Source organism: Lithobates pipiens, unplaced genomic scaffold (genome assembly GCF_037356315.1).
Source record: "Lithobates pipiens isolate NorthernLeopardFrog02 unplaced genomic scaffold, aLitPip1_a1.2 Scaffold_22, whole genome shotgun sequence".
Classification (NCBI taxonomy): domain Eukaryota; kingdom Metazoa; phylum Chordata; class Amphibia; order Anura; family Ranidae; genus Lithobates; species Lithobates pipiens.
In genome coordinates this window covers 17,621,699-17,634,297 of record NW_027507784.1, presented here as the reverse complement: position 1 = coordinate 17,634,297, position 12,599 = coordinate 17,621,699, and the positions used below count along the sequence as shown (strand labels likewise).

General features: G+C 42.8%; 2 protein-coding genes across 9 annotated transcripts in view; both read left to right on the top strand.

The window, feature by feature from the left end:
- The window catches only part of LOC143923348 (uncharacterized), a 39,471-nt gene extending 31,831 nt beyond the window's left edge, over positions 1-7,640 (top strand). For 7 of the 8 annotated variants that reach the window (XM_077446966.1, XM_077446964.1, XM_077446963.1 and 4 more), the window contains one exon: positions 7,430-7,640. The gene's annotated coding sequence lies outside the window, so the exon portion shown is untranslated. The remainder of the gene's footprint in view (positions 1-7,429) is intronic. The other variant, XR_013261719.1, reaches the window with a different exon arrangement.
- LOC143923355 (olfactory receptor 7C1-like) overlaps positions 3,735-12,599 on the top strand; it is a 9,726-nt gene continuing 861 nt past the window's right edge. Inside the window, exons 1-2 of the mRNA XM_077446973.1 lie at positions 3,735-6,726; positions 12,274-12,599. The exon at positions 12,274-12,599 is cut by the window's right edge and continues 861 nt beyond it. Coding sequence (XP_077303099.1) covers positions 12,375-12,599 — 225 coding nt within the window. The 5' untranslated portion in view covers positions 3,735-6,726; positions 12,274-12,374. The remainder of the gene's footprint in view (positions 6,727-12,273) is intronic.

The window sequence follows — 12,599 nt, the reverse complement described above, 5'->3', positions numbered from 1 at the left end:
ATGTAAGCACAGGGTCTGCAGGTGAGTCATCTGTACACAACAATAGGGCAGAGCTGGGCAGCATTAGTAGCATCACTTCACACTGAGATATTGGGACACAACACAGGACTAAAACCTCAAGGGGCAAGAGAATTTAAAACAGGATAGTTGGCAAGTATTAGGCAACTGCTCTGGGCCCCACAACAATGACAGGACCCAGGGCAGCTGCCCCTTTTGCCCTGCCTTAAAAACGGCCCTGCCTGGAACTACAGAGTGTGCTAATCCAACCCACCAGAGCTCACTGTTCACTGGTCCAGCTTCAGAGAACTCAAATCTCATTGGTTCCTCCAAGGTCATATTCTCATAAATTGAGAAGACAAAAGGAGGTGATTTTATGGGCAAGGGTTGAAATCAGATATAGAAGTAGAAACGTATATAAAAAAAAAAAGTACAAAATGTATTAATTAACAAAACGTACAGTTTACATGTAGAAGTATTAAAATTACAGTCATGACATAGGTCTCATAATAGGAGGCCAATCAATATGCATGGGTTCAGAACTTCCAACATGTTTTGGAAAGTTTATGGGTTAATTTACTTCTTCAGGGGCTAATTTAAGTCAAGCTGTATTGCCGAATGGTATAACTGCAAAAAAAGATAAAGGTCAGCCATAATCAGTATTAAGCCTCATACACACGATAGGACTTTGTACAAACTTTCCCGTGGATTTTTGTACAAAGGGCGTCGGCCGAGAACTTGTATTGCATACACACGGCAGGACTTTTTCAGCCAAAGTTCACCAAATCACGTGGTTTTTCTGCTCTTTACCGCCACCTTTGGTCAGCTTCTGTATTGTTGTCTGATCTTTTACATTGGTTCTGAGCATGGCGTGTTTGTTCTTTCTACAAAAGTCCGATGGTTTTCTGTACACACGATCGGACTTTGTTCCGTCTGACTTTTTTCCTGTTCGTACAGCCAACAAAAGTCCAATAAAAACCGAAAAAGTTTGTCCGATGGAGCGTACACACGGTCCGATATTGCCTTAAAACAGCTAATTTGCATGTTTGTTGTCAAAAAGTCAGATCGTGTGTATGGGCCTTAATGTGCACAAAAACTTGTTTGCATGAAACAATAATTGTGCGTGTCTTATGCCCGCGTACACACGACCGGGCTTTCCGGCAAAAAAGGTCAGGCGGAATCATTCCGTCAGATAATCCGATCGTGCGCGTGGGATAATCCAATCGTTTTTTTTTTTTAAAAAAGTCAGACGGACCTAGAAATAGAACATGCTTTAAATCTTTTTCCGACAGAATCAATTTCAATCGGGAAAACCACTCATCTGTGTGCTGGTCCGACGGACCAAATACGACGCAAAGGGCAGCTATTGGCTACTGGCTATTAAACTTCCTTTTTCTAGTCCCGTCGTACGTCATCACGTTCGAAACGAACGGACTTTGGTCGGATCGTGCGTGGGCAAGTTAGTTCGGTCGGAACTCAGTCGGGAAGACCGGCGGAGTTTATTCAGACGGAAAGTCCGGTCGTGTGTACGCGGCATTAATGACATTAGGCGTGCGCAATTTTCTCTTGATTTGGGATGTGGCTTGGGTTACAAAATTCAATCTAAATAGGTAGCCATCCATCCTCCAGGAAGAAGTAGGGTGCCATCTCCATCATCTCTTATCCTTTTCCACAAATATTCTCCTCCATGCAGAGACTGTATATATCAATAACCAAATGGTGAGTATTGCCTCAGGTTCAAATAGGACATACCGTATTTATCGGCGTATAACATGCACTTTTTCCCCTTTAAAATCACGGGTGCGTGTTATACGCCGATCTTCCGCGATTTTTGAGCATTTTGTGAGCCTCTGGGCGGCTTTCAGCCACCTTCAGCCCTTCTCGCGGCTTTCGGCCGCCTTCGGCCCTTCTCGGCGGCTTTTGGCGGCCGAAAACCGCCGAGAATGGGCGAGAGCGGCCAAAAGCCGCCGAGAACGGCCGAAGGCGGCTGAGAACTACTGGGCGCCACCGAGATACACAGGAAATCTCGGCGGCGCCATTTTTAAAAATAAAATCTGAAATTAACACTGACAAGGGGACAACGATGCACAAGTTCGAATGTTGGTTGACTGATTAATAAATATAATTATTACTAGTGTCATACACCATTAGAATTCTACTATAGCTTGTAGGCGGAACATTCAATTGGGAATTGTACGATTGCGGCGTCGTACAGTTTAGGCACTCCGTCGAATCTTTCGCCTACAAGCTATTCCATCGAACCTTCTTAGAACATTCGACAGACACCATAAGCCTTCAATGACAGATTCCACCTTCATTATTTTGGATTTTCGGACGAATGCAATTTTAAAACGAAATAAATAAAAACGAATTTCGGGAGTAACTAAATAAATGTATTTTTCGGAAGAAAACGAAATTCCAAAACAAAATATTTCAGTGTGCACATGTCTACTGCTCACAAGTGCCACCAAGCAGTGCCCATTAGCGATGGCAGTCAGTGCTGGCTATCAATGCCGCCCATCAATGCTCATCACTGCTGTCGATCAGTGCCCACCAGTGCCGCCTATCAGTGCCCACCAGTGCTCCCTATTAGTGCCCATCAGTGCCCATAAGTGCAGCATATTAGTGCCTCCTCATCAGTGCCACATAACCAGTGCCCATAAGTGCCACCTCATCAATGCCCACCAGTTCAGCCTATCAGTGCCCATCAGTGCCGCCTCATCAGCGCACATCATTGAAGGTGAAAAATTACTTAGTTACAAAATGTACTTACAGAACAAAAGTAAAAAACTTTTTTTTCAAACTTTCTAGTCTTTTTTTTTTTTTTGTAAAAAATAAAAAAAAACAGCAGTGATTAAATTCCGCCAAAAGAAATCTCTATTAGTGTGAAGAAAATTATAAAAAATGTGTTTGGGTACAGTGTAGCACGACCACGCAATTGTCATTCAAAGTGCGACAGCGCTGAAAGCTGAAAAATAGAGTCTGGGCAGGAAGGAGGCGTTAGTGTCCTGTAGGCAAGTGGTTAAAAAAATACCTAATTCATTCTGGTGGGTGGGGGGGGGGGGTTGAAATGTAGACCCATAGATATTAAAGTTAAAATTCTTGTTAAAACCAACATTCTTATATGGCAGGACAACTATTGCAGGCTTGGCACTATATGGGAAGGATGTGAACACTTCTCGAAATGAGTTCAGGTGTTTTCTTTTCAATGGAGAGACCTGCCAAAGCTAAAACATACAAATACTTTTAAACGATTGTTCTCCAACTTGGTGGTAAAAATTTGGGAAAAACCTTTTCTGGACTGTGCCCCTGTGTACAAAACAAGCTCCATAAAGACCATGGCCTGACCAGTTTTGTGTGGAGTAGACATGTGCAGAACGGAAAAAAAAATTGTTTAGTTTAGTTTCGGATAGATTCTTTATGTTACTCATTTTGTTTTTGTTATGGAATTCTTTAGTTTGGTTTTGGAATTTGTTTAGTTTTGTTAGTTTTCGTTACATTTTCGTTTTCATAAAAAAATTGTTTAATTTATTAATTTTCAAACAAATTCCAACTTTTCAGAACGATTAGCATTTTGTGTGAAGAAACATCAACATAAATATGGGGACAAAGTGCTTTGGGGTGGGGGTTGGGGGCAGAGCCTGCTGGGATAAGGGTCTGGTATTGATTTTGGGGGGGGGGGGGGACCCTACGCTATTTTTTTTTTTTTTTTTTTTTTTTACATTTTGGCGTGAGGTTCCCCTGAAAATCCATACCAGACCAGAAGGGCCTGTATGGACTGGGGAGGACCCAACGCTGTTTTAAAAAATAATAATAATTTGTTTATTTGTTTATTAATTTTCCAGCATTCTTTTCTTTACAATTATCTGTCAGTGGGGAAGCCCGCTGACACATGATGACTCATGGTTGTTAAGGACATGGGCAGCCGGCTTCCCCGGTCAACTGCTTAACCACTTACAGACCGGACCATTTTGCTGGTCAAAGACCAGACCACTTTTTGCGATTCGGCACTGCGTCGCTTTAACTGACAATTGCGCGGTCGTGTGACGTGGCTCCCAAACAAAATTGACGTCCTTTTTTTCCCACAAATAGAGCTTTCTTTTGGTGGTATTTGATTACCCCTGCGGTTTTTATTTTTTGCGCTATAAACAAAAATAGAGCGACAATTTTGAAAAAAACGCATTATTTTTTACTTTTTGTTATAATAAATATCCCCCAAAAATATATAAAAAAACATTTTTTTCCCTCAGTTTAGGCCGATACGTATTTATGTACATATTTTTGGTTAAAAAAATTGCAATAAGCGATTATTGATTGGTTTGCGCAAAAGTTTAAAAGTTAAAAGTAAAAGTAAAAGTTATAGCGTTTACAAAATAGGGATAGTTTTATAGCATTTTTATTAATAATTTTTTTTTTTTTTTTTTTTACTAGTAATGGCAGCGATCAGTGATTTTTTATTGTGACTGCGACATTGTGGGGGACCGATCGGACATTTTTGACACATTTTTGGGACCATTGTCATTTATACAGTAATCACTGCTATATAAATGCAGTGATTCCTGTGTAAATGACACTGGCAGTGAAGGGGTTAACCAGTGGGTGGCAGTGTAGGGGTTAAGTGTTCCTAGGGGTGTGTTACTAACTGTGGGGGGGGTTGGGCTTTCATTTAGTGAACACTGATCTCTGCTCCAATCACATGGAGCAGAGATCAGCGTCACTAGTTGCTAGGCAGAATGGAGAAATGCTGTTTACTCGGCATTTCCTCCATTCGGCCGCTCCGTGAGACGATCGCGGGGATGCCCGCGGCGATCGAGTCCGTGGGTCCCGCGACCGGACTCACGGGGGTCCCGACCAGCGCGGGAGCGTGCCGCCGGCGGCGCGCTCCCGATGGCAGGGCGGCATTGAATATTGGACGTACCTGTACGCCAATATGCCTGCCCGTGCCATTCTGTCGACGTACATCGGCGTGCGCTGGTCGGGAACTGGTTAAAGTGGTTGTAAAGGCAGAAGGTGCATTCTATACATTAAGATAAAAAGCCTTCTGTGTGCAGAAGCCCCCCTAATACTTGCCTAAGGTCCCTCTCTGTCCATAGATGTCCACGTGTGTCTCAGCCATCCGTGATTCCCCTTCCAGATTGGCTGAGACACAGCACCATTGGCTGCCACTGCTGTCAATCAAAATCAGCTACCCAATCAGGGGAGAGAGGGAGCGGGGCCGCGTCGGGGCTCCATGTCTAAATGGATACAGGGAGCTGTGACTCAGTTCAGGTGCCTCCATAGGAAGCTGCTTGCTGTGGGGGCACTGAGCAGGAGGGAGGGGCCAGGATCACAGAAGAGAGACCCGTGAAGAGGAGGATCCAGGCTGCTCTGTGCAAATCCACTGCAACAGAGCAGGTAAGTATAACATGTTTATTATTTTTTATAGGAAAAAAAACAAAAAACAATAATTTAGAATCACTTTAACAACCAGCTATTTTTTCACACAGAATTCAAATTGGTCTAATGTTTTTTTTGACCGATCCAAATTCTAATTGTTCTGAAAAGTTGGAAAATTAATAAACAAAACAAATTTTTACGGATTTCGTAAAAAATTTGTTACGTTTTGTTATGCCGCGTACACGCGATCGAATAGTCCGGCATACTTAATCCGGCAAACAATCCGGCGGATAGTCCGGCGGACTTTCTACCGAACGGACTTGGCCACACACGGACACACAGAAAGTCCGGCGTTTTGCTAGCGCGATGACGTACAGCACGTACGACGGGACTAGAAAAAGGAAGTTCAATAGCCAGTAGCCAATAGCTTCCTTTTTCGTACTTGCTTCTGAGCATGCGTCATTCTTAGTCCGCCGGACTAGCATACTGACGAACGTATTGTCCGCTGAAAACCCAAGTCCAAACTACTTTCTAAGTCCGCCAGACTTTACGCTGAGAAAGTCCGCTGAAGCCCACACACGATCGGATTGTCCGGTGAAATGCGTTTCGGTGGACTAAGTACGCCGGACGATTTGATCGTGTGTATCGCGGCATTACTATTTCATTCAGAGATTCCGATACATCCCGATTCTCCAAATAATCAAAATTTAGTTTGGACCGAAACGAATTGCACAGGTCTAGTGTGGAGGAACTGGAATATCCTGCACAGAGCCCTGACCTCAACCCTTCTGAACACATCCCCCCATACTCCTATAATGACAGGTGCACTTCACAGCAATTTTATTTATAAAAACATAGTTTGATACCCTGATTTACCCTGCACCCCATTGATTGCATTATTTTTTTGTTATTCACTTATCAATAACAGTGAAAAAAAAAGAATAAGACCTTTATTAATTAAACAAAGAAACACAAAGATATTTTTGGATCGTCTTGTGTCACGAGGCCCCAGTGAGATCTCAGCAGTGTAATGAGACACAGGAGGGATATGGCTGGAGATCTCAGGGAGATCCTGAATGCTTTAATACACAGTGAGATGGTGCAGGGTGGGGGGAGAACCTGTGTGTCCTCTCTACCCAACACTCCGATCTCCTCTATAGATCTGGCTGAAGGAACCCGACCAACACCAGATCTGATAACAAGACCTCTACAGGATGCATTTTATCCATCTAGAACAGGAAGGTTTTGGCTGTTTTATACATAAAATATTCTTCAACAAGGTGATCGATCATTCCTGACAATTATACAATGCTGTATATTCCTCGTCCCTCTCCCCTCAGTATTCCTGTACAGGTGAGTGCTTACACTGGGGTTTATTTACTACAGCTGGAAGGTTGCGAAATCAGGCTCATTCTGCATAGAGACCTATCAGCTTCCAGGTTTTATTACCAAAGCCTAATTGAACAAGCTGAAGTTGGAAGCTGATTGGCTACCATACACAATGGCACCAGATTCTGAGTGCCCCAGTTATAGTAATGCCCCGTACACACGATCGGACTTTCCGCCAACAACGCCATGGATTTTTGTTTGAAGGCTGTTGGCCCAAACTTGTCTTGCATACACACGGTCACACAAATGTTGGCCAACAATATCCGAACGTGGTGGGAACGCGGTGACGTACAAGACGTACGACAAGCCGAGAAAAAGGGAACCCGCTAGCAAACATTTGTTGGCGGAAAGTCAGACAACAAATGTTCGATGGAGCGTACACTCACGGTCAGATTTTCCGACAACAAGCTCACATCCAACATTTCCCGTCGGAAAATCTGACCGTGTGTACGCAGCATAACTCTACTCCAATGTATCTTATCACACTTCCCTGGTATATTCAGCTCTGATTCCTAAAATCTGATGACCCCTGTCTTTGTATTTCTCAGAAAAGAGGCCCTATAATGATGAGATGTTCTGGAGTTCAATTTTTACTATACAAGACATTAAATTACACTTTACAATTACACCCTGATAATTTCTGCTATTCCTTCTTATCATTTTACAGATCTTTACACACTAACATTTTAGGAAGATGTCATGGCGGAACACACTAACACTTTAGGAAGATGTCATGGCGGAAATGGAAAAGACAAAGAATACAGAATTGATACAATGTAATGTTAAAGGTCCGGTGTCATTGGATGAAATGCTCTGACATTGAAACTGATTCAAATATTAGACCTACTGAATAATATCATTAAAGTGATTGTAAAATGGCTGGGGGCCCTGTTTTTTTTTTTTCTTTTTGTCAGACCTGCAAGGTAATGTCATAATGTGCTAGTAAACATCACATACTAGCACATTATGTGAAATGTACTTAAAAATTAAGCATCAGAGAGTCACAGAGCTGTAGTCGCTGGAGGTCGCTTCCACCTTCACCCGTCTGTCTTCCGGGTTCACGGACTTCGGCTCTGCAATTGGCCAGAGCCATGATATCACTCCTGTGCATGCACGTTGGAGCTGTTGTTTACGGCACTGGGCTCTGAAGGAATGGCCAGGGTGCAGTGGTGTTGGCGGGGGGGGGGGGGGGGCTCACCATGGCTGAAGCCCAGAGTGGGTCCCCAAAAAGCCCCGTGTCTCGAGTGGGCATCGTTCTATTTATAGCCCCGATCTTATCCCAAATGCCGCCGAGTGTGGCTGCGTCACATAGCGGGTCCCGCCTTCTAGAGCCTGCAGAGCTGATGGACGTCCCACTGGTCCAATGGTAGGACCGCGGGATGTGTGACGTCCATCCATAGGCGCTGCAGGCCAAAAGGCGGGAATTACAATGCACCCGTTGTGTAAGGTCCCCATTTGGCTCTCCTCCTCTCCTCCGGCTGCCTGCTGTGAAGGTGGATGTGTACCGCACACCACGGCTGAGCCGCTGCTGCAGGACACATGAAATCTCCTGGTCAGTTAGGTCAGTGTATGTCAGGTAGGTAGGTCAGTGTGGCAGGCAGGTGAGTTTAGTGATCAGCATTGATGGGCACCGGTAAGCCAGGCAACAACCAACCAGTGAGCTTACCCCCTGCCACACAACCCCACAGCTCAGCCAAAAAACCCAGCGCCGCTGCCGTCTGTCTATAAGACATCACACAATTCAGGAACCCAGACAATGGTGATCCATGAATAATGGGATTGTCTATAGATGAGACAATTCTGGAATCATATCTTGGAGTTCACAGAATTCACAAACTCCAGTTCACCAACTTTGTACACAAATACCGAACCCGGCATATTATAATCAATTATATCAGACAAGGACTCTCATCTCTCTCTCTCTCTCTCTCTGTATTGTTCATTGCTGTGTCTTTACCAAGAAAGTATGTTGTCTCTTGTATCTATGCTGTGTCCAATGACAATGGATCCATTTCTTAATAAATAAGTAAATTCATTAATCGATGAATATATTATGATTTTTTGCAGTCAGCTTCTTTATTAAGAATTAAAAACAGGTGAAATATACCAAATATAAGGTATACGGAGTCTGATGTGACTGTGGGGAGTGTAAGCTCCTCTGGTGCAAAGACTGATGTTACTACCTAAGCATTCTCTGTACAGCACTGCAGAATATGTTAGAGATATATAAATGTATTTTATTTGTTTATTACAGGTCTATATATATATATATATATATATATATATATATATATATATATATATATATATATATATATATATATATACCTGTATACATACATATATAGTGTGTGTGTGTTAGACATGTGCCATTCGTTTCGTTACGAATCTCAAGTTCGGGAGTATCCGAAATACGAATTGCCGTGCGTCCGAATTCTGTACGCAATACGAATTTTTGTTTACGAATTTCGGATTTCGGATCAGTTGTCGTTGCATCGACGACTCAGTCATTATGCTTACTATGAGGGGCTCTCACCATCCCTGTGCTATGCTGACTTCCTCATGGGGCTGCTTATTATGAGGGGCTCCCACCATCCCTGTGCTGTGCTGACTTCCTCCTGGGGCTGTACCTCTGCTGTGCTCAGTATGTCAGTACAGCACAGGAATGGTGGAAACCCCTCATAATGAGCACAGCAGAGGTACAGCACCCGGAAGAAATCAGCACAGCACAGGGATGGTGGGAGCCCCTCATAATAAGCAGCCCCAGGAGGAAGTCAGCACAGCACAGAGATGGTGGGAGCCCCTCATAATAAGCAGCCCCAGGAGGAAGTCAGCACAGCACAGGGATGGTGGGAGCCCCTCATAATATGCACAGCAGAGGTACAGCCCCAGGAGGAAGTCAGCACAGCAGAGGGATGGTGGGAGCCCCTCATAATATGCACAGCAGAGGTACAGCCCCAGGAGGAAGTCAGCACAGCACAGAGATGGTGGGAGCCCCTCATAATAAGCAGCCCCAGGAGGAAGTCAGCACAGCACAGGGATGGTGGGAGCCCCTCATAATATGCACAGCAGAGGTACAGCCCCAGGAGGAAGTCAGCATAGCACAGGGATGGTGGGAGCCCCTCATAATAAGCAGCCCCAGGAGGAAGTCAGCACAGCAGAGGGATGGTGGGAGCCCCTCATAATAAGCAGCCCCAGGAGGAGCAGGCGCAAACTGGACCAGCGGTGCATGGCAGACAATCCGCTTCTCTCTTTCTCATCTAATGAAAATTCGTATTTCGGATAGGAAATTCTTCAACGGAATTTCGGATAAAAACCAAACTTCCATCAGCATCGACTGTCATATTGAGGTATATTTTTGCCTTTAAATTCATCGTAGCGAACGTCGTTCATACAAATTAATGAACCTAACGGAAATTCGTATTTCGTACGAAACGAAACGGAATTTCGGTCACGAAATACGAAGTACGAATACATTTTAATACGAACCGTAACGGAACAGAACGAAACTAATTTATTGACGGCGCCCATGTCTAGTGTGTGTGTGTGTGTGTGTGTATATATGTATATGTATATATATATATATATATATATATATATATATATATACCATAAAGTCCAATGGGTTAGGTACACTTCGGTAATTAGAGTAAATTCAATCAGGCCCTCCCACAGGTCATACAGTATATAGAAGAAAAAAAACAGGTGGATTGCTGCACAAAATTTGTATTTTAATGAAGATGTTAAAAGTTACAAAAAAGTATTCATGGTTGACAGTTTCGGGCTGGACAGATTACACCCTTTTTCTTAACCCAATAGTACATACAAGTAAAGTAACACAAAGCACAGTATATATATATTATATATATATATATATATATATATATATATATATATATATATAATTATATACCAATCTCATCATCTGAAACCAATTAATAATGACTCACCATACATTGAATATTAAAGAGGGATTCCGCCCAAAAAAAATATTAAAAGCCAGCAGCTATAAATACTACAGCTGCTGACTTTTAATAAATGGACACTCACCTGTCCCGGGTTCCAGCGATGCCGGCAGCCGAGGCCGATCGACCGCTCGGGCCTCGGCTGCTGCCGCCGCCATTCTAGGTGAGGGAATCAGGAAGTAAAGCGAATCGGCTTCACTTCCCGGTTCCCTACTGCGCATGCGCGAGCTGCGCCGTGCCGCGCAATAGGAAATCTCCGCGCTGTCACTGGGACCCGTGTGTGTCCCAGCAGACAGCGCGGCAGGGCAGGAAATGGCGTAGACTCCCGTGGGAGTCTATGTCTGGAAGTGGGTGAAAATACCTGTCTTTGACAGGTATCTCCACCCCCCTCCCCCCTGAAAGGTGTCAATTGTGACACCGGAGGGGGGGGGGGGGGTTCCGATCAGCGGAGGTTCCACTTTAGGGTGGAATCCCGCTTTAAGTAGGTAAAATGTTTAAATGAAAAAACATCAGGTGTTGGAGGTTCCCCACACTTCATGAGGATGCTATCCAACAGGCACCTATAGTCAAAGTCAAAAAAAAAAAAAACATAGACTAATATATATATATATACATACACACACTGTATATATTAATAATAATGTCTGACTGTGCTGAGGATGTTAGAGTGTAGAGTCAGCTCCTCTGATGCAAAGACTGTGGAAAAGAGCTATTTTTTTCTATCCGGCAATGTGGAATATTTTAGAGGCTTATATAAATGAAGTAAATATATTTAAGGATCTCCTAGTTGGATTTATCATTTATGATTCTTGATATATCTGGGAACTTATTATGAAGCATAGACTTGTATTAACCTCTGATCACTACCTGACGACTGTATGCACTGAAAACATATAGGAAATATTGGTAAATGTTTTTTCTCCTTTTTGATTGCTGGGTCTGATCACCGGCAAATATTTAAATTGTTTTAAAAAAAAAAAAAATCACCAAGCTGCAATTTTCCTGGGGTTGGAATATGCAAAAGGCCGCAAAGTTCACATCAGGGTTGCCAACCTCCCACAGCATTTTTAACTGACAAAACATGGAAAATTTACTGGCGGAGCACTTTTTTTTCTTTTTTTTTTTTTACTGGCAACCTGAGAAATTACAGAACTCCTATTGAAAACGAACACAGTAAATATTTAAACAGTATAAACATGATATGGAAACACTGACGATACCTATAACAAAGTACGGTAATTTGCTTGATTTACACTCAAAGTCAACACAGCATGAAATTATCAGCCTCTGATATTTACTGTCAGTTGTAAAAAAAAAAAAATAACAGATTTTTACAAAGTATCAGTAAATTTACTGGCGGTTGGTAACCCTGGTTCACATCAATAAATGTTTATGTGCATTTTATTCCTTTTTTTTTTTTTTTCAGATATGACACCATTTTTGAGACTCATTTTATTTAGTTTATTGCAAAATATTCAAATTAATCTAAAATGTAAAATTCATTAAATATATTTTATTTTCCTTTTAATGTCTTCTTCCTTTACAGTCTGGTGAATGACGTCTTCTGCAGGACGATGTTTTCCTGAATCTTCACACAATTTCTCCCTCTCTTGAATAATTGGTGAATGAAATGGTTTTAATTAGGTTATGATGGGAAACCAAACTGAATTCATTTTGCTTGGCCTGTCAGACCTCACCGATTCTCAGATCCTGGTATTTCTGCTGATCCTCCTCGTCTATGTGACCACGCTGGTTTCAAATTTTCTCATCATTGTCTTGGTGGTCTCAGATTCCCACCTGCACACCCCAATGTATTTTTTCCTTTGCAACCTCTCAGTTTTAGACATCATCAATTCCTCTATTTCCACATCT